General features: G+C 36.6%; 2 protein-coding genes across 2 annotated transcripts in view; one reads left to right on the top strand and one right to left on the bottom strand.

The window, feature by feature from the left end:
• Positions 1-26,202, bottom strand: part of LOC126371980 (uncharacterized) — a 66,640-nt gene that overhangs the window by 24,284 nt on the left and 16,154 nt on the right. The window lies entirely within an intron of this gene.
• Positions 1-26,202, top strand: part of LOC126371770 (transforming growth factor beta-1-induced transcript 1 protein) — a 41,923-nt gene that overhangs the window by 3,879 nt on the left and 11,842 nt on the right. Inside the window, exons 2-3 of the mRNA XM_050017129.1 lie at positions 16,811-16,864; positions 21,766-21,939. Coding sequence (XP_049873086.1) covers positions 16,811-16,864; positions 21,766-21,939 — 228 coding nt within the window. The remainder of the gene's footprint in view (positions 1-16,810; positions 16,865-21,765; positions 21,940-26,202) is intronic.

Genomic DNA, 26,202 nt, shown 5'->3' with positions numbered 1-26,202 from the left:
TCAGCTACAAATACACTTACTATCAAGTCAATACGTCGTGTAGCACATTAGATCAACTAACAGCAAACAGATGCATCCAGCTGATTGCATCGTGAGAAAGAATGTTATCAGAAACCCGATAGCTCCCAGATGCGATGCCTTCGACAACACTATTCAGTTGGATATTTTATCGGTTTATTTATATCGAGTAATATACCTGTAGTTTAGTAGTATACTCTGGGAATACCTAAAGAAAAAGATACAGGAGAATTTCTTACTCGCATATCAGCGGCTGTCATACCAAAGCAGTTTTTTAAAAGACTGATACCACAGGTAACAATCATATTAAAGACTAAGATAAATTCATTCAATAGCCTCGAGACTATTAAATCTATAATACTTCGTATGTCAAATAACTACATAGTATAAAACAAAGACGCTTTTTCTGTCTAATGTACGCTTAAATCTTTAAAACTACACAACGGATTTTGATGCGGTTTGTTTTAATAGATTGAGTAATTCAAGAGGAAGGTTTATATGTAAAATGCGTTAAATAGTGGAGAAATACTGTTATTTTTGAGGTTTTTAGTGCCCCACTGGGCACAGAGCCTTACGTCCCACTGCACGAAAGGATGTTTAACCTCGTAACGCCGAAGCATAATTACGATTTCGAAGTAATAAACGACGGTGGTACCTTGAAAAGGACCAAATTTTTGTAGTCGTAAAGGCCGAGCACTTCAAGTACAAATTTTAAAGTGTTAGAGTTATCCGATCGGGTTCAAATTAAGTGGAGACCTATGTAAGGATGAATAGAAGACATTTTTGAAAAAACTACGTTTTTTTTTAGTTCTTCCAGAAGGACTCCCGGTTTGAGTCACTACTTTTAGTAAAATTTGAAAAATATTATTATTATAAAGGGTTATGTATTTTTTCATTAACATACATACCTATTTGTACGTCATAAATATGTGTATATACTTACATATTTAAATATAAAATAAGTAACTAGTTTTAGTTTTTATGATGTAGTTTGTGATTAGTCCCTCTGGAAGTACATTAGGTTTATATTATTAGGAAAAAAAATAATTCATGGTGTCAGTTTAGATCATCATTAGAAGAAAAAATGAAATAAAATGAAGACGGTAGTTTTTTTTAATCATAAGATCACGTAAGCAAGTCAGTCTATATCGGTATGATTTAATCACATATAACAATTTAAAAAACTTTTTGAAAAATATCCGGACATGACACCTAAAATCCCTTGCAAAGGACTAAAAAAGTTTGCTTTCATATTGCTAACGATATCGATACAAAATTGATAAAATAACTATGTCATGTTGTTGATTATTATCTTACCTGCGATTTCTGAAAATAATGTGTATGAAAAACTACGAAATTCGATTATTAACTTGATTTTTTTTTTACCTCGTCGCCGTGTGCGCGCCATCTTTACCAATAAAATGACAAATTACGACAAGTGATACATATTTCTTTTTTATTAAAGCCACCTATTCACGAAATTGAATGAACTAGTTCATAGACAAAATACTTTTTTTCTCAATCGGCGCAAAGGTTTGAATTAAATTGACAGGCAAAGTTTTGGTACTTTTAAAAGTACCTTCGTTGATTATTAGAACAAACTATTTCAAAACCTTCGGCCTTTATGACTACAATTATTTGGTCCTTCTCAGAGGCCCCCAGGGCTTACGAGGTTATATTATGAATGATCAATTTATTTAAAATAATGACAACGGATAAGCTCGGTTCGTTGTAAGTTCCCTTGGGGTACGATTGGTCCTGAGTTCATTTCTATGAGACGTTATTTTTTGTTTTTAGGGTAATTTTTTTTTACGCAGAACATTTTCGTTCCCAAATATAACGTAAGTAGTAACCTTGAAAAAAAAATGTACCTAGTGACAATTTCTCCAATGACTAACGCGGACAACGTGGATAATGCCCACTGGTGGGATTCCTCTATTTTTTTTACTTTAAAAGTGGCCAGATGACAAATCTACGCCCCCGTGTCTATAAACGTGACTAATACTTTTTTTTCTTTAAATTGTACGAGTATAATCGTTTTTGTGACTGCCAGTGGCACAACTTTGTATTAATCAGTGTATATTTGCATGATGATATAGAAAGGTTACTTTTACACTCCAACTTAAAAAGAAGTTTGTGTTTTTCCAACTCGTTATAATCTGGGAGGCTTCAAGGCTAGAGTAAATAGGTATTTGCTAGGTAAGCGTCATCCACCCTAGACCACATCGTCACTTATCATCAGGTAAGATTGTGGTCAAACGCGAGCCTATTTTATTTAAAAATAAAAAAGAAGCTGATCATTGCTGTATGATGCATTTACTGACAAACAAAAACTACTAGTAATTTTAATTTATTGTATTTTAATTTTGGTTTTAATTTTGATTTTAATTTAATTTAATTTATTTATTTTAAGTGTGTAATTAATTAATGTAATATGGACCATCATGTCTGAAATAAATGATTTTTTATTTGATTTGATTTGATTGTGATATTAGGCAGCCAATTTACTAAATTGTATAACAATATTTTATGTTTTTTATTAAATAATGTCTAGGGCCCTGTGCAGAGGTTTTTCTTAGGCGGATGAGATTTTCTTTATGTAAAAAAATGCCAATTCAAACCTACTGACTAAAGTGACTTTGTCAGCGTGACTTCTATCCCCTTTTCACCCCTTTAGGGAGTGATTTTCGCGATGAAAACTATTCTATCGTTTTACCTAGGTCTAACACTACCTACATACCAAATTTCGCCAAAATCAGTCAGTAATCAATCAGTTAGTAATATTTTTACAAAATCTTAAGCTAGCTTTAAAACTTTCTAGGTGGTGAGCAGTATCGCCATCCATAATAGTCGAGCTAACTAGACACAAAATAGTTTAATTTCAATACGGATTTGATTTGATTTCGCAATTTTATAACGGCGCGGATTGACCTGTAACTCCTCGAGTATATCGCGGCGGGCTGGAGCGTCACAATGCGGCCCACGCGCACCTATTTTCGCCTGGAGCTGCAACTCTGCAGCGAGGCCGAGCGAGTTAATATACCTAGTCGCTTCTCTTACATTGATTGTCAAAAGTGGTGAATAAAATGAATCCAGTTTTTGGGAGATTTTTTCGTCGAATAAGTCGAATTTAGTGGTTTAGAGCCTGAGCCAAGATTCGAAGGATGTTTATGTTATGTATATCATCTCCATATACATATACAGACCTGAGCGGTTTTATTTATATTTATTTTTTTATACTTACCCATTCTTCTTGGGTATCACAATAAATAATTTAATTTGGATTTTAAAAGGCATCTGGGCATTACGACCTGGGGGGTTAAAAAGGCCACATCGAAACAATTCATCTAAAAAAGCAATATTGCAATTTGACATTCATATAAAAGTAAGTGCGCAATGCAATCAAATGCCAAATAGCAATAATGTTTTCTTAGATGAATTGCTTTGATGTGGCCATTTTAACCCCCCAGGTCATAATAAATGTTTATCAAAACTTATATAGCCCGGTATTACAAGAAATTTTCTTGTATTTTTTTTCATTATTACAAGAATTTGTTTATGGAAACTACACAATACATGTAAATTACGTTACGAGTGTCAATATTTCTTTCACAAGTATACTTTACAATCCCTCTCTTTTTTGATAAACGTAATTTATACGTACTTGTGAGAAATTTGTAGCTTGTGAACGTGTAGACTTATAAGTTTTGATAAACACGGCACATAACGGATATCGACTTCTTTTATATTTCCAAAATATCGATATCTAAAATACCTCCAATCTATAGATATCGCTCACGTGCTTACAATTTTCTCATCATTTGTTTACTGCATCGCTCTACCAGAATACCTCGTGATAACCATAACAAATTCGTGCAACCGTTCAATGTAGCAATTTTGGCAAAGCTCAATTTGTTCTTTATTATAAGAAATGTTGGTTCTAAGAGAGATTTCCTTCTCTTTCTTGGCATTTATTATCCCCAGATAGTATTTCTTACGTACCAATTTCAAAAGTTACGGTTTCTATATAATGTGATCTAAATATCAAGCAACATTTTTTTTATATAATAATGCTTCTGCCATTACGTTGTATTTTAGAATAATTATGTACCCGAGTAATGAGAAAAAAGGTAATTTTCATGTTAAAGCTGTACAACGCCATCTATATTGTTTTTGGTGTGCGTAGCCTAAATATTAAAAATAATTTACTTAAAAAGAAAACAGAAAAACTTGTAATGCTATTCATCATCATCAATTTAAGAGCCACGCTCTTGTCGGTGTAGCATTTTCCATTCCAGTCTATCAAAGGCCAATTCCTTGACTTCCCTATAAGACACGACGTTAACCTTTATACCGTTAACCGTTGATGTTCATAGAAGGAAAGCTAGAAGGAAAGAGAGGAAGGGGAAGACCAAGAAGAGCTTACACGGAACAGATTAAAGAGAAGGTAATGCTATTGAGAAAGGAAAATATTTATCAGACTGAAAAGTGAAATTTCCAAAAATGTCTCTCATTGAATTCAATTTTGCTGTCAAATACTTAACACGTGTCCGTCGTTTGTTTATCTTTTATTGGTAAGGCGGTAAGAAAATCTTGTTTTCTGGAACTTTCTTCTATGCGACATTACGCGGATAAAAGTAGATTATAAAAACACAACAATAAAAATACCTGGCATTATTTGGAGGGTGACATCAGAGTTTCAGATAAATTAATATTAATTGATAAAACCGAGTGTGGGTTTTTGTTTGGTGATAAGATAGGGACAGCCGTCAAGTGCTATCTATGTTACTAATGCCGATATTGAAATTCATGGAAGGTTGTGCACCTGTAGTCTTCTGGTCACGTATATATAATATGTTTTAATTTTATTTCTACCTAAATGACATGTATAGAAGTCTTCGAATTAAAGGTTGGATCATAAATGACTAATCACGTGCTCAGCGGTGAAGGAAACAATAAATAAATTTTACTTGGGAATTCATAATCACAGACCGGATATTACATACAAAAATCTCGTTCTTATAGAAAGCTCGGTGAGGTGTGGGTGCTTAGTTCATCTTGCAATGGATGTAGTTCAGACTCTAATTAGAATAGAGTTGTAATACTTAGGAAAATCATTTTCCCGAGAAATACATTTCGGAGGTATGCGACTTGGACACTGACACAGAAGGACAGAGAGAGACTCGATGCCTTTGAAATGTGGTGTTGAAGGAGGATGGAAAGAATATTTTATTATTAGTTTATTTTGCCTACTTCCACAGTCTAATGTCGTACGGCATCTTGCTGTGGGGTCATGCTGCAGATATGAACAGCATTTTTGTTCTGCAAAAGCGAGCCATTCGGGCGATTTACAAATTGGGACCCAAGATGTCACTTAGAAATAAATTTAAAGAAATTAATATTTTAACTTTGGCATCACAATATATCTTTGAAAACCTAATATATGTAAAAAAACATATAGGATTATTTGCAAAAAATAGCGATCGGCACATTGTTAATACCAGGAATAAAAATAAACTTGCTTTACAAGTCAGTCGATTACATAAGATTACTAAATCTTTTAAGGGGCAATGTATACGTTTTTACAATAAGATTCCCATTGACATTCAGAATTTGCCTTTCAACTGTTTTAAGACAGTAGTTAAACAAAAACTTTACAAAAAAGGTTATTATAAAGTTAGTGATTATTTAGAAGATATGAATGCATGGGATTAACTGTCTGAGAACTGATATTAGGCAGCTAAATTACTCAATTGTATACCAATATTTTATGTTTATTTTTATTTTTTTAAAGAACGTCTAGGGCCCTGTGCCGAGGTTTTTCTTGCAGCTTCTTTTCCCCGGCTATACAGGTTGTGAGAAGCTGCAGTAGTTTTAGGCGGATGAGACGTTCGTTATGTAAAATTGACGATTCAAAGTGTAACTATGTTACCTACTGAATAAAGATATTTTTGAATTTGAATTTGAATTTGAATAAGTTGGAAAGAAAGGGTTACAAATTAGGAAGTGCTAGTAAGAGTAAGGGAAAAGAGATAAATACTGAGGACAGTTTAGGAATTATTGAGGACAGAAGAGGCAAGATGATTGGACACCTAATAAGACACGACGAATTTATTAAAAACATCATAGAAAGAAAGCTAGAAGGAAAGAGAGGAAGGGGAAGACCAAGAAGAGCGTACAAGGAACAGATTAAAGAAAAGGTTAACGTCGTGTCTTATAGGGACGTCAAGGAATTGGCCTTTGATAGACTGGAATGGAAAATGCTGCACCGACAAGAGCGTGGCTCTTAAATTGATGATGATGATGTGACCTAGCCAGTATTGGGATATTTTCCCTTCGATTGGTGGAAAATATGACAAGCAGTCGTTTCTGTAAAAAAGTGGACCTGTCAAAGCTTCAGGTTACGTAAACCTTGTGAAAAACGGGTTAAAACTTAGGAGATATCAAATGATACCAAATATGTATGATCCAAAAATAAATTCAAATTCATTAAGTCGAATTGGTTTAAACCCCGAGCCGGGATTAGAGCCCGTAATAATAATACTCGTAACTCGTATCCGTGACTTTGGACAGAATTAGCAATAATATTATATCCAGTTTCATGGTAGTAGATTTAGCACAAAGTCATGACAAGCAATGATCTAAATAGCCAGTAACGAATTGCACGAAAACAAACATTGAATCAACAGACTAGACGATTCAATTGACGTTTAGTTGTTTGCTCCATCATCAGATGAACTGAAATACATCGTAGTAGCCAAACAATATATGGTAGGTAGTCAACTGGCTATAACAACAGCTCGAGTGATGAGGGGGAAAGCTAATTTATTTATTTTGAGGAAGACTTACGGCCATATACATTTTCTAAAATGATAACCAGACAATAAGTAAAGGCTAATTACAAGTCTCCACCTAATAGTGGCTAAGTTATTTACCCTTTTACAATCATAAAAATCAAGAATTAAGCTTCAAAAGATTTCGAAAATCGTCATTGACAGAGATAAAAATATTATATATATACAACAAAAATACAAATGGTTATTTATTTCGGCCTCCGTGGTCCAGTGGTTTGAGCGTCGAGCTCACGATCCGGAAGTCCCGGGTTCAAATCCCAGTGGGGACATATCACAAAAATCACTTTGTGATCCCTAGTTTGGTTAGGACATTACAGACTGATCACTTGATTGTCCGAAAGTAAGATGATCCGTGCATCGGAAGGCACGTTAAGCCGTTGGTCCCGGTAATTTACTGATGTAAGTTAGTAGTCGTTACATGAGCCATGTCAGGGGCCTTTGGCGGCTCAATAGTAACCCTGACGCCAGGGTTGATGGGGTTGGTAATCCACCTCACAACTCGCACGAAGAAGAATGGTTATTTCAGAAAATAAAAAGAAATATTTCACAATTGTGGTTAAATTATACGCACGCGACTAATAAGTTAATACAATAAATACCAAAACATCGCGAAATTGATATAAATCATGTTAGATTATGTAAGGCTATATTTACAAGAAAGAAAGTTACAGGAAGGGAATATCGATACGACCTTGACAATGTAGGTTCTGACAACTAAGAATTATGTTGCTTTAACACGCAACGATGTCGGTTTTGGTCTCTATTTATAAACACAGTGGAAGCAGCAAACTTTAGTCAGAACATTGACATAGAATAAGGAATAATACTAACATTGATTACATCGATGTTTTTTTATCAATTATGATATAAAATGTCAAGACATGCATGACTCCGACACTATATGACAACATACATAACAACAACATGTAACAACAACAACAACAACAACAAACAACAACATATATTTTCTACTAGAGTAAGCAGACTATGGAATTCCATTTGCTTCGAACCTGAGACACTTCTCTTGCTTCCTCCACATTCATCAATCGTTTCATACACGCACGCCGATTCAGAGACTTGCAAATATATTCAGAATACAATTCAAATTGGGCGGCCTTATTGCTCTAGAGCAATTTATTCCAAATGAATGAGAATGCAGTATAGAAAATAAATAAATAGATTAATATGCGAAAAAAGAGAGATGTGGTATAAAACATGATTTCTAAGATTGAGAAGTGAATGTTTAGTTGGTTTGGCATAAAAATAGCACTAGGACAAATAAAAATAGTAGGTATACCTAATTAAACATCAGTGTAAATTTCATTTATAAGTTAATTTATCACGATTGTACTTACTTAAATCAAGTGTTTTTATAGCTAACAATAATATTTTGTACTACTTATCTAAAAAGTAGTACCATATTTATAATAAGTATCATGTAATTTTTGAAATGTAACTTCATTTAGTAAAAATAATTGTAAAACGTATGTTTATATGTTCATAGAGGTGAGTCAGCCTAGGCAACAATTATATTAATGTTTGTTTACGTTGTAGAATAAGATCTCTTTGTAAATGTAATTATTATTATGCTAAATAAAGGATTTTATATAAAAAAAAGTAGGTATACCTGGATATTACATGCATCATTCATAAATATACCCCAATAAGAACAACTGACGAAATAAAAAAATCAAGAGATTTATTGCAATTGTACAAAAGAAAGAAAAAAAAAACAAGAAAGAAAGATAGAAGAAGAAGATATATGAATGAGACTTGATTATCTGTGTCTTTATAGAAAATAGCTGTGGTCCTTCCTTACCACTCACGTCAAAATGTATATTTAGCCGAATACATTGTATCTGAATGAGTACTTTTAGAAGTGAATACAGTAGGTGCCTACATAATAATGCAATGTACCCACTGTCAAATAACTTTCGGCTCACCTTGCGATGACGACCTACGGAATATAAACGATTTCAAAATTTATAAACGCGACAGTCGCCAAAATACTTCTCATTGTCAAGTGGGACACCTTTATGTCATTTTCAAAGATGCGTTTGGGATCTTTAAAAATCGGAAGGTACAATAGAAAGGGAAAGTTAAAAATAAACTGGTACTTGCTCTTAGATTACTTAATAGGTAGATAGTGCATTAATTACTGAAGTCCACTAAATGCATAAGATAATATTAAATATGAGATGAAAACTGATAGACATTGGATGGAAGAAGAATACATTTTGTGTCGACCACGGTAAGACAACTCAAGGTATAAATACCTATTCACAGACATAATTAGGTCACCCTCGGACACACCCCGGACACTCTATACAAAAATTTATTTCTTGTCGAGAGCCGCCTTACTGCAAAGTGCTAGCGAGACAGACAGTGCGCGCGCGCTGTTCCCCTTGAAACTACGATCCTCATACATCCCTTTCGCTTTTTCCATTTCCATCTTTCAAACATAGTCGCCGGTTAAGGATATTCTTAATAATCATAGCATTTATTACGTAATCATAGTATTTACTTATTTGTTAACCTGGACTTCTCTTATAAATATCCTGAATTTGATCGCATCGATTGTAAGTTCCTCTAGGCTACGCTCCAGACAAGACTAGCTTTGAAATAAACATTAATTAAGCTTATTATTCCAAGCCGCATCAAACTCCCGCGCCGCCATTAGCTTTCACCTTGACCTTGCGCGTGAGCCACATCTCTGCGGCTCTCAACGAGTCGTACTTTACAAGCGAACGGCGGACCGCGGACTACGGGCGTCCAGCCAACAATATATTGCACTATAATTAAATTATTTTAGCGTATTCCAGCGCTAATTCCGGCCAAGTCATAACAAAACAGCGTTTTACTTTCACAGCGTGTCATGACATTCATTGTTCACTCCAAGTGTGGTGGAAGGTGAAGCAAATGTGCGCAAGAGTATTTAGGTCGAAGTGACAAAAAATTGCTGATAGAGATAACACAACACAAACAGCCTAATACGTCCCACTGCTGAGAACAGGCCTCCCGTCAATCAACCGGAGGGGGTATGGAGCATAATCCACCACGCTGCTCCACACTTAACAGCCTCCGTGGTCTAGTGGCTAGAGCGCTGGGGTCACTCTGATCTAGAGATCAGAGTCCCGATATGGACATTGTCGAAATCGCTTTGTGTGACTGTCCTTTGATTGGTAAGGACAAAATTAAGATGATTCCGTGCATCGGAGGGCCCGTTAAGCGTTGGTCCGGGCTATTAGCCGTAAAATGACCTCCGCCGATATAATTCGTCGTCAATTGTAATAATTATATAATTTTCAATGTGTTATAATAGCAGGACATTTTTTATGAGTTTGTTTTTGTTTCAATGAAGTTAAAAAGTGTAACATAAACAAAAGAAAGTGTGGGTTGTGAGGTGGAGTACCAACCTCATCAACCCTGGTGTCATTGTTTGAATTTTTATATAATAAAACGGAAAATAGACCATTATGAGTAAGAATAGTATTATTAGAAAAAGCATACACATGCATACATACATAAACTCACGCCTATTTCCCACCGGGGTAAGCAGAGACTATGGAATTTCATTTGCTTCGATCCTCTTTTTATCGTGTCGATGGCAAACTAAATAGTATCGGCCCAAAACTTGGCAACAAGTATGGCGCTATCTGCAGCGCTCATCAGATCCTCCTGCGTGCAGGGGTTCGGGCACGCAGGACACAATGTAAGATGTTATACCTGAATCCCTCCTCCTCCCTTCTTCCTCCTTCGATCCTGAATTCCTGACACACTTCACATTCATCAATCGTTTCATACACGTACGCCGGTTCAGAGTAGATCTTACTGAACCTTTTGTAAGGACATGTTCAATTTGGTCAAAAAAAATTACACTCTTCTAATATACTATGCTTTTTTTGGTATAAAAAACATATCTATATGTATGCATTTAACAAGTTACTTTCACAAATAACCACGTAATTAAAGTTTACCGTTTATAGTGTTGTGTCGCTACTTTCTGTTACTTAGTGCCACATGCGGCATTGTCCATTATACTTCCGTATATGTCAGTGACAGTTATGTGATTGAAATGCTTACTGTGCCATCAAATATGTACACAATCAAATAATAGATATAACACATCAGAATATGGGACTTCCCAGGTTTCGTTCCTCAAAATCAATATAGATGGCGCTGTAAAGATTTTCTTACGTACCTTCTAATTTCATGGATAACAGACATAATTATAAATAATAATAATAAAACAAATAATTTTAATATTAAACCAAAGAAATTTAATTACGTACTATTTATAATCATCAGTACAATTATATTCTTAGGCTTAACAATTACAAACAATTAAAACTAAACTTTTTTGGTATTAAATTATTATTATATTTGTTATATATTTTTTTTTAATTTTGAGATTGTAATTTTTTTTGTGTTTTTCATTTTATTTATAGATGATAGTCTTATTTTCTTTTTGTTTCTTTTTTCATTCATTGTTTATTTTTGTTGTATTAGTTTTTATATTGTTTTTCTTATCGTACAGCGCATTGGGTTACACAGTAATGTTGTATGTACCTTTATATATAAATAAATAAATAATATATACATATTTTATCGTCGTTTTTGGGTATAAATAATGAACCTTTTTATTACACCCAGGCCCAATTACATCTTCTACTCATTATTATTCTGATTAAAATAAAGAAACGCATTAAAATGTAAGTAGCAAGATAATTAATGTGATATAATGCTATATATAATGTGATCCAAATACATAAACATAACATAAGCAGCCTATATACGTCCCAATGCTGGGCACAGGCGTCCCCTCAATCAACCGGAGGGGTGATCCAAATATCAAGCAACAATTATTTTTATATAGAATATAGAATTTAAATACCTACTTGGCACATGCCCGAGTAAAGAGAAAATACGTAATTATGAAGTTAAAATTCGACAGCGCCATCTTAATTATTTCTGGGGAACGTATCTTGGAAAGTCCTTCATTACAATACTTATAGAAAATAGAGTTTAAAATCGACAACGGTTTAACGATGCATTAGCAGAGTACTTCTTCAACACTTTCTGAAGTTGCAGATAACTCTCTGATTAGCTATCTAGAATTTATCTAGTAAATAGTAGTCATTATCTCTCACTATGTTGTTATTTTATTATTATTATTAATAGCCCTCAATGTCCCACTGCAGGGCAAAGGCCTCTCTTCCCTTCTTCCACTCCTCCCTGTCTCCAGCTTGCTCGCGCCACCGTTGTTATTTTTCCCTTCAGGTGGGAAGGTTAAATTGGCTAAAAAAAATATTTGGTTTAATTGTCGCTTTTGTAAAAAAAAAATCCGTCAAATCTTTAGGTTAGGTAAGTAGACCGCAGATATCGCAAGGATGAATGCAAGCTAAGAGAGTTGATTTTATCAGCAAATTGTGAAACAGGCCTTTAGTATCATTAGCTTGTTAGAATGTCATAATCTTGCGTGATGCCAACAGTAATATCGGAGCACTAATTTCGGGATACTTAGCACGTCTTCAGCCTTCACGCGGGTAATAAATCGTTCTATTTGCGAACTATCCGGTCCGCCACCTTTCTCATTCAGCCAATACCTGCCACGCCCTTCTTCAAACTCGAGACAAGTTAGTCGAGCCATGTCAGGGGCCAGGGGCCTTTGGCGGCTCAATAGTAACCCTGACACCAGGGTTGATGAGGTTGGTATTCCACCTCACAACCCACACTATAGAAGAAGTTAGTCGTTAAAACAATCCATCATCACTCTTTGCGTTCATTCCGCTTTCACGGGGCCAGCTTATATAAGTTATTGTCATTTCCGGAAGAATCTGAGGTATATCAAAGCTCGCTCAAATCTTTTATTGGTGCGGGGCAGAAAGTGTCCCTTCTAAGCGAAGTATTTTATTAGCTATTCTATGCCCGAAGTGCGAACCACTTATAGCCATAGAATAAAGAATAATACTACGTATAGAACGGTAACGTCGTCTGCTTTTCCAACTCGTTATAATCTGGGAGTCTTCAAGGCTAGAGTGAATAGGCATTTCCTACGTAACCGTGATCTACCCTAGATCACATCGCCACTTACCATCAGGTGAGAATGTGGTCGAACGCGAGTCTGTTTTATTTAAAAAGAAAATCTCCGCCCAGTCCTAATTCATATAGGGCGCTTACCTCACCCCCTCTGGGACTTACTTTAGTCTTATAGGACAGTAAGCCGCTAAGAAGTAAGGGCGCGGACTGTATCTCGCTCGCATTTACCGTTAGGGGCACACTGTAAGAATACCTAAGGATTTTTGTATGGAGCGTCCGGTGTGTGTTATTGATTAAGTTCATCTCGGCTTTAATATGATTCACAACAACAATATCTGCGACAGTGAGCCTTCTAGACTAGACGATGACAAAAATAATACCATCTGACCTTTTAAATACCAGTTTCCATCTGTAAACAACTAATCAAGGAATCGAATAAACTTAAGGATCTAGAAAATTAACACGCGTTACCTACCACACCTCATATTATATTAATTGGCCTTAAACGTTTATTTCACACGATTTTATCACTTAATCATTATTGTATTTATTAATTAACATCGGGTCATTGGGTCGGGCCGGGAAAACAATTTAATAAGGGTGATAATGGCTTTGCGTTATTACATGACGTCAGTTAATGATCAGATTTTAAGGAAATGAAGAATTATATTATACGATATTGGATTCCGTGAGCAATATATCATGTAAAACTCCTTGTATTTTGGGCGCAGTAGAGATTCCACAGTTCAGTATTGAACTGATCTGCAAAAACGATAAAATAAAATTTAAAAATATCTTTAAATTATTTTTGTTTATATAGTACTAGTGCTTAGAGAAATTCACAAAGAGAAAATTTAAATCGAAAAAATCTGACTCGGACGGGACCTGGCAGCATGTGTCAAATCGAAAGAAAAGAAAAAGAAGATCGAAAGAATTTGACATGGACAGGAGGAGCAGCCGGTGGTGTTGTGGGTTACTATGTTCGCGAATGGCGCATGCATATCAATCACATTGTCCATTATAGTTCCTAATTTGACAGACACATAAATGTGACTGCCGTTAAACTGTACCGTTAAACTGTACGTTCGATGAAGAACAACACCAATGCCTTAGGCACTAATTGTCTATGTAAAACTAAAATTGGAGAATTTAGTTCTCATATCAAGACATGCCCAAAAAAACGCATATCGTATTCCACAGCGAATGAATGGCCAGATAAACTGCTTTTTACGAACCGCCGCGAATCAGAGTCGTCATAAGCTTAAATGGTCATGTGGACAAAAATTGTGCAATCTCCGTATTTGGTCATAACGATAAGTACAGTCATGAGCAATATCATGTACCCACTTTAGAACCCTGTCGCACTATTATATTTGACATTTAATGAGACTTACGGTGTAATTTGTCAAAAAAGTTAATATGACATGGTTTCAAAGTGTATAATACATATTAGTACTCGTGACCATACAGACACTGAGAGACTGAGATCCGTGGTAGCCCAGTTGGAAGGATGCAGGTTCGATAAAAGTACGTAGTCAATAGGGAATGCAATCCCGATCCCGAGACCGGGATCCCGCGCGATCTCGTCAAATTTTTGGAGATCAATCCCGAAACATAATATGACGAGATCCCATTCGAGATTGACGGGATTGGGCGAATATCCTTGAGTTATACTTTTTCTTTTGATTATGCTGATTTCCAAAGAAAACTTAACTATGTAATTAGTAATATTGAAGAATAAAGGTTTTTGTTTTCTCTCAAACAATATTTTGTTTTAATTAACCTCACTATCACAATAAAGCAGTTTTCATCGTTTTCTGCCAACCTAACTTTATATTTTTTTATGAAATAGACGAAATCCCGAATATTTCCGGATCTCGAGGGATTGATATTTCAAATCCCGCGGGATCTCGAATTTGCGATCTCGATTCGGGATTGCATTCCCTAATTGTTACATAAGCCATGTCAGGGGCCTTTAGCGGCTCTATAATAACCCTGACACCAGGATTGATGATGTTGGTAATTCACCTCATTACCCACACGATAGAAGAAGAATAGAATGTCCATGATAGCCCTGTTCGGAAAACGCGTGACTAAGGGTGGTATTAATAAACTAATCTCAGCTTTGAGACTGCTCTCAAGGTCATGTCAATGTGTTAATGCCTAGCATGTGCGTGTGCCTGCTACGCGTACTACACAGCACACGCACACGACGACAGCAAGACGACGCGCGGCGCGGCCGCCGTCGATTCCGCACTTCATTCGCGGCGACCTCATATACAACTTGTCTGTTACCTATTGTAATAAATTTGTATGAATTGAAGAAATTCTTTAACTCAACGATCCTGACCGCCACCACCGCTGCAGCAGACGTCCAGTTCTTAACACAATGTGACAGTTCTTATGTAAAAACAGGGACTTCCCTGCTCAAGTGAGCATGATCTTGAGGTACAGTCTCAGCTGAGATTAGTTTATTAATACCACCCTTAGATCGTATTGTCACTGGTTCGAATCCCGACTCGGGCTTTAGAGCATTGAATTCGACTTTATCATTTCGAATTAATGTTTGGATCATAGATAAATTGATATCACGTGGTTTCCAGGGCTCGCCCCCTAATACAAAGGGCTTAAGCAGCTGGCGAGGAGTGGGTACATTGTATATCTCTGTGGGATACAGAAATAAAACGGGATATTTTAATTACCTTCACTCCTTGTATTTTAATTACATACATACATAAACTCACGCCTATTTCCCACCGGGGTAAGCAGAGACTATGGTTTGTATTTTAATTAATTTTCAAAAAAAAAACACTTCTTCCCTTTACATGCCACCATAGACTAGCCTTACTTATTTTTTAAAACTGCCTTTCGAACCATCCTCCATTCATACCATAAACAATCAAATCCCCATTAATTTATCCTTCCATAGTATTCTCACTTTCCTCCAGCTCTGCCTTCGGTGAGATGCTATGTTATGTCTTTGAAAGACCTTTTATACGTACAATTCGACATTATCATTACCAGTTCAGTGCCGCCTACCCCATCCTGTTCTCTGGAGTTTTTGTATTGAGATGACATCAGTTGAATTCGTATAGAGATCCTTATCCGGCGAAGTGCTTTTTACAGTGTATCAAAGTATCAAGGTCCCTGTATTGTGATTGTCGGTACGTACGATTGTATTTAGTACACCTATGTCATCGATGTTTTATACGAAGGGTTTTATGTCATCATCACTAATTTAAGAGCCACGCTATTGACGGTGTAGCATTCTCCATTCTTGTCTATCAAATATCAATTCCTTCACCTCCTTATACTTAAGACACGACGTTCGCCTTCTTTTTAAGCTGTTCCATGTAAGCTCTTCTTGGTCTTCCACTTCCTCTCTTTTTTCGTAGCTTTCCTTCTATGAGGTTTTATGTAGGTAGTATAAATAAATATCGTTTCGTATTTTGATTAATATAGTATTTGAAGTAGCAATAAGAAGTTACATACAAAAGCTTTTTATGACGTTACTTAAGCTGACTTAAGAAATGCATAATTCTGAAATTATGCATTTCTTTTGTAGCTTTTTTTAACGCAACTTATTGTAGATTTGCCGCAAATGGCATTAACTAGAGGGCTCTCGCCCGGGACAACATTTAAGGCAACAGGCATGCGGGTGCCCAGTTGGCCGCGAACCTCGGCTCAGGGCGTCGTCTGAGAGAATAATATTTGAAATTAATCGACTCTAGTGGATCCAGTAATTCTTTTGTAGCAACTACAAATGTATTTTACTAAATTAAGGCAGGGCACTCAGTGAGTGATTCAAATCAGTGAACTGTATTTTGAACTGATGTAATTATGCAAACAAATAGTAAATGTAATATTGTTTTGTTTATGTTTCTTTTTGTTTGTTTCAGTCTGAAGGAGGCCCAGCCGTCTGCAACAGCTGCAATGCTGTAATCTCGGGGAGAGTGAGTATAAAGTAGCCCTAGATCTCCTTGTTATGAGTACCCACTGTGATCCAAAGTTTGGTTAGGACATTACAGACTGATCACCTAATTGTCCAAAAGTAAAATGATCCGAGCTTGGGAAGGCACGTTAAGCCGTTGGTCCCAGTTACTATTTACTGATGTAAGCAAGTAGTGAGTCATGTCAGGATCCTTTGGCGGCTCAATAGTAACCCTGACACCAGGGTTGATGAGGTTGGTACACAACCCACACGAGAGAAGAAGAATCCATCTCTGTCAATCGTTATCTCAGTACTCACACTTTCCACACACATATCCTTCTGCACACAATTCACTCACTTTCTTGGGTCGTCCCTTACCCTTATATCAATATAACCCTATACGTCTAAAGCCCTATGCCGAGTTTTTTGTTGCAGCTACTTTTCCTCGGCTATAGTACAGGTTGTGAGAATTTGCAGTAGTTTTAGGCGAATGAGATGTTCAAGGATAAATATATTTATGTAAAAAATTACGATTCAAAGTGTAACTATAAATTATTATTATTTATTAATTTTTTATTAAGGCCTTAAATAACACTGGTATAAATTCAATGTCCTGCAAAATTGCATAAGCAATTTGACTGCACTAAGACATGGTTATTTAACAAAAATTAAGAAATAGGTACCTGCTAAATTAAATCTAATAAATATTTTTTTAACTTATTTTTAAACATTTTTGGCTCATTATAAATGTTCTATTTTTGAGTTTGAGTATATTATCTATCTACTCAGCCTGTATCCACCCACTGCTGGGTATAGGCCTCCTCTCTTTCACGCCATCCTTTCCGGTCCTGTGCAAGTCTCATTCATAGCTTTCCGATGTTTCCAATAACGTGAGTGTATATTATCTAAATTGATAGATAATTTAAGAATTAAATATGCTCTAGTTATTCTCGATCTCTGTCGCATGTTTGTTCCAGATTTTAATAGCAAACAGAACCGGGTCACTGTCCTCATGAGGAGTGCCACATTACCGAGTTTATGCAAGCGCGTCACCGGCCGATATTGTTTATCGATATATCGATACAATATCAGTTAGCCGAGATAACAGCGACATCAATAACAACTTGTTAAACGTATCGATAAACAAATGGTGCCGAGTGCATAACTATTATTAGACTAGGAATAGTGGGGAATTGCTTTTGCCAACAACCGCGGTAAAATGTATTCTAATGGAAGAATGTTTGGATTTTGAAAACTTAGTAAAGTTTTTTTTAAAAAAGGAAGGCACTGTTTTTGTTTTATTTATTTACTTATTTATTTATTTTTTAGTAAAATATTAAAATACTTTTTTGACTTATTTATTTTCGGTGAAAAATTAAACACTTAGTACGTGAAAGTACAAACTCAACAGTCAATGTTAAATAGTCAAATGTAAGTAGGTATATGCGTGGGGGCCGACAGAGAGCACTGATTTTTTTGAACATAGAGGGGCGGGGGGGGGGGGGGGGGATATTGTTTGGTTCGGCTAATTCGTGGGTGGGGGAGTTATTACGTGTATTATTTATTCCGAAAAGTTACCAAACACCTCTAATGATTACAAATGTTACAATGGTGCTAATTCCTGTAAATACCATCTAATTTTATTTTAAGTTATATCTGTCATTTTCTTATCCGCCGAAAAGGAAAAGGACGGGTAATCGACAAGCATAAAATTTATGGAACACACGTAAATTTTAAGGACAATTCAAAAACAACCGTCTAAAAATTTTACATCAGTCAATAACCCGACACAGGTAAGTAGACAGCACGTCAAACGGATTGCATACCAGCGACATATCTTTTTGATTCGCCCTGGTTATTCATTTACTCATTCTTCCTAAAATTCAGAGCTGTGAATCATCCGTCCCTTTCCTTTTCGATGGATATGAAAATAACGGATATAACTTAAAATAAAATTAGGCGGTGTCTGCAGGAATCGGGGCCAATGGCAGAGAAAATATATCTATCTAACAATATATATAATTAAAACAGCATCATCGTCAAAGAATCTGAATCTAAAGATTTCAGACATTCCTTGATGTAACACTGAAAGTAAAACAACAAAAAGTTTAAAATAAAGCGTAGTTACACTTTTGGATCCACGTAGAAAACTCACGTGTATTCTATTTATACTAATGACCGTATATTTGGAATACGACGTAGGCATAAGGCCCCACGCACACTAATGGAAAGTAGGTATAGACCAATTAATACGCTAGTTTCCAACTAGTCAAATCAGTTACGAAAAGAAGACAGAATTTGTACGAAAAAACACACTGTGACGTCATCGAAACACGTTATAAATGACGGACTTATTATTACGTTTTTCTTGATGAAAATTCATACCTAAGTCAAAATTCAAAAGAAAATGTTTTTGAACCTAGTACACGACCCAATTTCAACAATAGTTCGCAACTCGGACACTCGGTACAAAAATCTACTGCTTACCGTATTTATTTATTTAAAAGGGACACATAACAGGTAACAATCATGACATGAGAAAATGAAAGGTTACAAATGTGGGTAATAACAAGATTGAAACCCAAAACTATGTATACACGGCATACTTAGTAAATGTTGTAACGTTAGGTTATTTGCAAAGAAATGCTAAAAGAAAACATACTCCACCACGCTGCTCCACTGCGGGTTGGTGGAGCTGTTTTACTTAACGTGCCCTCCGAAGCATGGAATCGTCTTCCTTTTTCGGACAATCAGGTGATTCAAGCCTGCAATGTCATTACCAAACAAAGGACAATCTCAGTCTCGGAGGGTAAACGTGGTTAAACTCCTTTGTTAGACACATTGCTGTCTGAGGACTTCACGTCGTGAGTGTGAGCACTCCTTATTCCTTACAGCTAAATAGACTAAAGTCAGACCCAGCGGGGGTTTGAGGTAAATCTAACTCGGCACTGATCCGTATTGGTGCGGGGCGGAAAGTGTCCATTCTATTATTATTATTCTTTACTCTATGATATAAGACGACCTTCACCACCTATTACGTAGGTTTGATATAAGGCTCGGTGAGTTGAGTCTCAGTTCATCTTGCGATGGATGTACCTCTGACCACCAAAATTGTGAGATTATGTTATATAAGACGAATTAAATTATTGAAAGAGCTAAAAACACAGTGGTCAAATTGAGGATCCGAATTGAGGTATTAATGATCCGTTCACGTAGACACTCTCAGGCTTGAGAATCCCATCAAATCTCGTCAAAAAGCCCTGAAAGAAATATAAAAAGTGTCCATTGTGGTCGTCGCCGGAACTAATCTTCGCTTCATCACTCGTCAACTAATTACACGTAGCTCAGTGGCAGCTGGCAGTGTAACCGTGCTGCCTTGACCCTGTGACGACCTAGACGACTGTAGTCTTTTACCCGGCTACGGCGAAACAAAAATGAGGGATATGTGTTTGACCGCTATGTACGTCTGTTGCTTCCTAACTCCTAAATCACTTATCAGAATTAACAGATGAGGTGTCATTAAAAGTGTCTTGATTGTCTGATGGTTTATAGGCTTACCACGGCTGTCACCTAAAACATCACTTGTATTTGGAAGAATTTCGAGGAATATTTTCTTGTTTCTGCTTAGAGCGCGATTTTTCCGTAGTCGTGGTTTTAAACTTTCACATCCAGTAGCGATCGCAAAAGCGTTCCAATGCGATCAATAAGAGTTTGTATGAAGTCGCGCCGTGTGCGCTCGGATTTGGTATAGAGGCCTTATCAAGGCAAGAGTGAATAAGTAGGTACATTTTAGGTAAGCATGTCCCATCCTCGACTACTTACTGTCATGTGGATCGTGAGGCGGATGACCAACCTCATCAACCCTAGTGTCAATGCAACGACTATGTACTTACATCAGTAAGTAGTAACTGGGACCAATGGCTTAAGGTGCCTACCATCTTACTATTATGACAAAGCTTATGTTGACAAGTTAAAAACAAGTTCCAATCTCAAATGTTTCTCTCTCTTCCTCCCTTCGTTGCATTATTCCCATGGTAAAATCACCTCAATGTTAATAAAAATAAAATGCAAATGTTTATTAAAACGAAACATTTATGTTCAAAAATAACCAACTGCCATCACATCAGTCGTCAACGCTGGCAGCGTCCATGTCAGCTTTACGATCCATTGTCTACCAGAACCCCGCCGGCGGAGGAGCGTCTTGACTCATAAATCTAGGTTATGACCATAAACAAACAGAGTAATTACTAATTGTGACTTAGTTGCGAGGTTTCTTAAGAGTCCAGAGAATTATTTTGTTCAGTTATGACATGATGCGGTTTGGTTTTGGAATAATTTCGATTGGGATTTTAGGTTTGATTTTTGTTTCTGGAATCAATATTGAAACTTAATTTGTCAAATCAAAAGAAAACGAAATCAAATCGTTGATTTAAGGATGCCTAGATATTGGTTGTTTTATACTTGGGTTTGTTCAATATTTAGTCTTCAAAATGCACGTAAAACAATATCTGCAAAATTGCAGAATCTGACAAGGCCACAATGATAATAAGGAATTCTAATAGAAGACATAAGGAAATCGATAATTGAATTTAAACAAATTTCAAGAATGTTAATATATAAGTTATAACTGACGATCAGTTCAATTCAAGACACTTTGCCACACAAACGACCATCACTGCCAACCTGTTTATTCCCTACCTAATCTCAAGTCCGAAACCTACTCTTAGGGTGGTATTAATAAACGAATCTCAGCTGAGACTGCCCTCAAGACCATGCTCAAGTCTCTGTTTTTATATGAGAACTGTCACATTGACGTGATCTTGAGGGCAGTCTCGAAGCTTAGATTCGTTTATTAATACCACCCTTAATATCACATTATACCACCTTGCAAACCATCTAACAGCTACAACCCTCGTTCCACAGATCGTGACAGCCCTGAACAAGAAGTGGCACCCGGAACACTTCCAGTGCCACACGTGCCGCAAGCCCATCGATGGTGCTAAGTTCCACCAGCACGATGGTGGCGTCCACTGCGTGCCCTGCTACGCTGAGCACCACAGCCCACGCTGCCACGGCTGCGGGGACCCCATCACTGATGTGAGTACACGTTCACATATACAAAGTGTTGACGATCCGGAGGTCCCGGGTGTAGGTAGCGCTGGTAATTGTAATAAAACCCCACACAAATAATTGAATGAACTGTGTTACTAAGGATATTATATTAAATTACAAGATCCAAACATAGAGACGCGTTGTTTTGCTCGCGCTAGAGATGTGACTGACCACAAATGGTAGACTATTAGTTATGTCCTATACACCGGGTTCGAATCCCGGTGTAGACATACCACAAAAATCACTTTGTGACATGATCCGTGCTTCAGAAGGCACACTTAAGCCAGTGGTCCCGGTTACCACTTACTGATGTAAGTACGTACTTAGTTGTGACCCATGTTAGGGCCTTTGGCGGCTCAGTATTAACCCTAAGACCAGGGTTGATGAGGTTAGTTAAAGTAATTCACCAAACTCACACGAGAGAAGAAGAGTAAGGATTCCTGAGAGGGATGATTCAGCTCACGATTAATCTAATATCAAGTGGAATTTTCCACTAAACAACTTATAAATCAATAAGTATAGATATTTATTTATTCATTCATTTATTTAATTATTTATTTATTGACGATCAGTTCAATTCAAGACACTTTGACACACACACGATTATCACTGCCAACCTGTTTATTCCCTACCTAATCTCAAGTCCGAAACCCTCTCATCACGTTATATAGTCGAGTCCTGTTCTTGTTGTAAATCATCATTTTAAATCAAAGATAAACTTACAATCAGTGTCAAGTCTCAAACATCATAATCGGCAGAACAAACGAATTCATAACAGACAAAATAACCATATAGAGTAACAAACAAAACAGACAGGACAAAACAAATCATTTTCCATTGTCCAAACAAAATGGTGATGACTAATCAGTTCTCGGAGAATGACGCTAAATCATTAGTGACGCAGACCTAATACAGGGTGTTTCCTTGGCCGTAAACTTTATTGCTCACAAATCGGCAGATCGTTAAACCTTAGTGACAAATTGCCCATTAGGTGCCGTTGGGTACTTTGTAAAGGTTTTGTTTACAATAGAACAACATACAAGAACGAAATAATAGCCTTCTTACGGTCGATAAAATAGGCAAGAGGAGTATGAGAAACTTGCCATTACGTTCCTCAAAAAATAGATGGCGTTGTACGGTCACGAGCATTAATATGTATACACTTTGGTACCATGTCATATTAGCTTTTTTGACAAATTGAACTGTAACTCTCACTAAATGTCAAATATGTTAGTGCGATAGAGTCCTAAAGTGGGTTATGTGTACCCACTTCAATTTGTCAAAAAAATTAATGTGATATGGTACCAAAGTGTATACATATTAATGCTCGTAACCGTACACACTACTAGTATTTGTAAAGTAGTAAACAAAATGTTCAAGTACACATCATAATATTTACAGTGAAATTGGTGCTGATTCCTGAACACGCCATCTAATTTTATTTTAATTTAAACCTGTCATTTTCTTATCCGCCGAAAAGGAAAGGGACGGGTAATCGACAGGCATAAAATATCTGGAAGACACACATCAATTTTATTCGGAATATAAAAAAAAACCATTCCAAAACTGTATATTGGCCAGTAACCCGATGGAATTAAGTTGACAGCACACGTCAAACGGGTCGCATATGAGCGGCATGCATATTTTATTCGCCCGGGTTATTCATTAATTTTAAAATTAACAGTTGTCAATAATCTGTCCCTTTCCTTTTCAGCGGATAAGAAAATGACAGGTATAACTTAAAATTAGGTCGTGTCTGCTGGACTCGGGGCCAGTAAGCTTGTAAAAATACTTGTGCCTTTTACAAAATATCTATAAAATTATCAGATATTAAAAAGCAATAGTAGTTGCGTACATAAAAGTATTAAACAGTTATCGGTACCCATTACTAAATGTAATATGTATTATCTTAATCGCGATAAAGATAATGATATGTTAACACGGTCAAGTTCAAATTAATTTACTGTGGTTCTGCACACTAAAGTAATAATATACGTAGGTAACAATAACAATGTATTTATGCTTGAAATGCAATAAATAATTGACAATTGAATTGAATTGATTGGATGTGAACGCCTTCAGCACCTTTACCTTACAAGAATGTCGTAAAAACCGACAGAGGGGTGGTAACATTTCTAATATTGTAGAATGTCTCTGTGTAGATTAATAAATATAAGAAACATGTTTAATCTTCTCATTATTACCTAGAATATTCGTCCTTCTAAATTATTTTATGAGCAAGTAGCGAATATAGCTAGAGGCAATTTAAAAAACTTCAAATAAATAAATTACCTTAACTTGATGTAGATAATAATTACGAACATACATACATAAACTCACGCCCGTAATCCCAAATGGGGTGGGCAGAGCCACAAGTAATCAAAGACAACTTGCAGCCATAACTAACTACGTAACTTGTAATTACGTACATATATAGATAAACTCACGCCTATTTCCCACCGGGGTAATCAGAGAATGGAATTCCATTTGCTTCGATCCTGACACACTTCTCTTGCTTCCTCCACATTCATCAACCATAACCATAATATAGACCATAATTATCTGAAAACGATTCACATAGTACTCGACACCAAATTCGGGTACCGGATTGCGCCCACGCATCTCTAAACCGCCAATAAAACATGTTGTGCAATGACTTCACACCCAACTGTATATTATACAGTTAAAACATTAACTCTTGACCTTGGACTCACTGTCCAAACTGATAGGCGGCAAAAAACTATTTAGTATGATTCATAGTTCGCGAGGAAGCTTCTGCCATATTAGGATATGTTTGGTCTTCGGTATTGGCTATTAGAAGGAAATAACAAATGTGGGTTTAGACTAATAGCTTTCCATAGATACACTTATAAAACCTATATCTATTGAATCTAAAACAAACACTTCAGCAGGGCTAATGCGTAACGTGATAAATTATCGATTGATTCAATAAATTTTGTCAAAATCAATAAGTTTGTGTTTTGACAGAACGACATGACTTATTTGGGTTCACATATTAGCACCAATCGACAAAACGACATAATTATATCGTTAGAATCGATAAAATGACCGTGACAAAATTTTATCACGTTGCGAATGTCTCCGAGAACGACACGTCTGATAGAGCGAAGTGGAAGAGAAGTACGAAGAAGGCAGACCCCACCATCATAAAAAATGCCAAGGAGAGAGAGAGAGAGAGAGAGAGAGAGAGAGAGAGAGAGAGTTGCGCATGTTAGCCCTACAGGACCCCAAAAACGACCCCGCCGACGATTATTCAGTGCTTCGCTATTGGCTCTCATGGCTCGATTTCTGCCTGGTTAATACGAGTTTTAAACCCCTTGGGGGATACAGGCGTGATGCTATATTATGTTATCATACCACATAGTAAAAAGTAAAATTATAGAGGTATGAGAAACCCGTAACGTTAGGTATTCAATATTTTATCATCACTAATTTAAGAGCCACGCTCTTGTCGGAGTAGCATTCTCCATGCTACTTTTTAGGGAGAAATAGGGCAGTGGGTTCCCTATTGCCTTCCGCCCCGCAGTACTCTGACGCGAGTGGGATGGCGCCCAGAGTAGTATATTTCAAAGCCGTAATAGGACTCCTGTCCTCCGCCTCTGAATAGTACTGACAGTTACTGCTGCCCTCTGTCAGGTTCCAAGACATAATATTTACGTCTTGTAAATGTCAGTCAATGTATTGATTACTTGAGTTTACATATGATTGCTATTCCATAGGCGACACAACACAGGTTTATCTCAATCATAGTGAAGTAAGCTTCCTTATTTGTCATTAATATTGTAAGTAAATATGACTTGTATCCTACATGTCTTGTGACACATTTTGAGTGAATAACAAGTATATCTGGGGACACGGCAGTGCTCTTACGCCATAGAATAAAGAACTAAGTATAGAACGATCATCATCATCAGCCCATTGACGTCCCCACTGCTGGGGCACGGGCCTTCCCTATGGATGGATAGGGAGATCGGGCCTTAAACCATCACGCAGGCCCAGTGCGGATTGATGGTTATTAACGACTGCTAATGCAGCCGGGACCAACGGCTTAACGAGAGAACGATACTATATGCCAATTGGGGTAGTCAGACGTACATCCATCACAAGATGAACTACGTATCCACACCTCGCAGAGTATTCTGTTAGACCAACGTCTATAATGGTCGAGCCAACTGCGTTAGTGAAAACTTCACTTAAGATAATAACTCATTGGTGCAATTCCAGTAC

Source organism: Pectinophora gossypiella, chromosome 13, assembly GCF_024362695.1.
Source record: "Pectinophora gossypiella chromosome 13, ilPecGoss1.1, whole genome shotgun sequence".
Lineage (NCBI taxonomy): Eukaryota > Metazoa > Arthropoda > Insecta > Lepidoptera > Gelechiidae > Pectinophora > Pectinophora gossypiella.
Note: the sequence above shows the minus strand (reverse complement) of the source record. Positions and strands in the feature narration are given on the sequence as shown.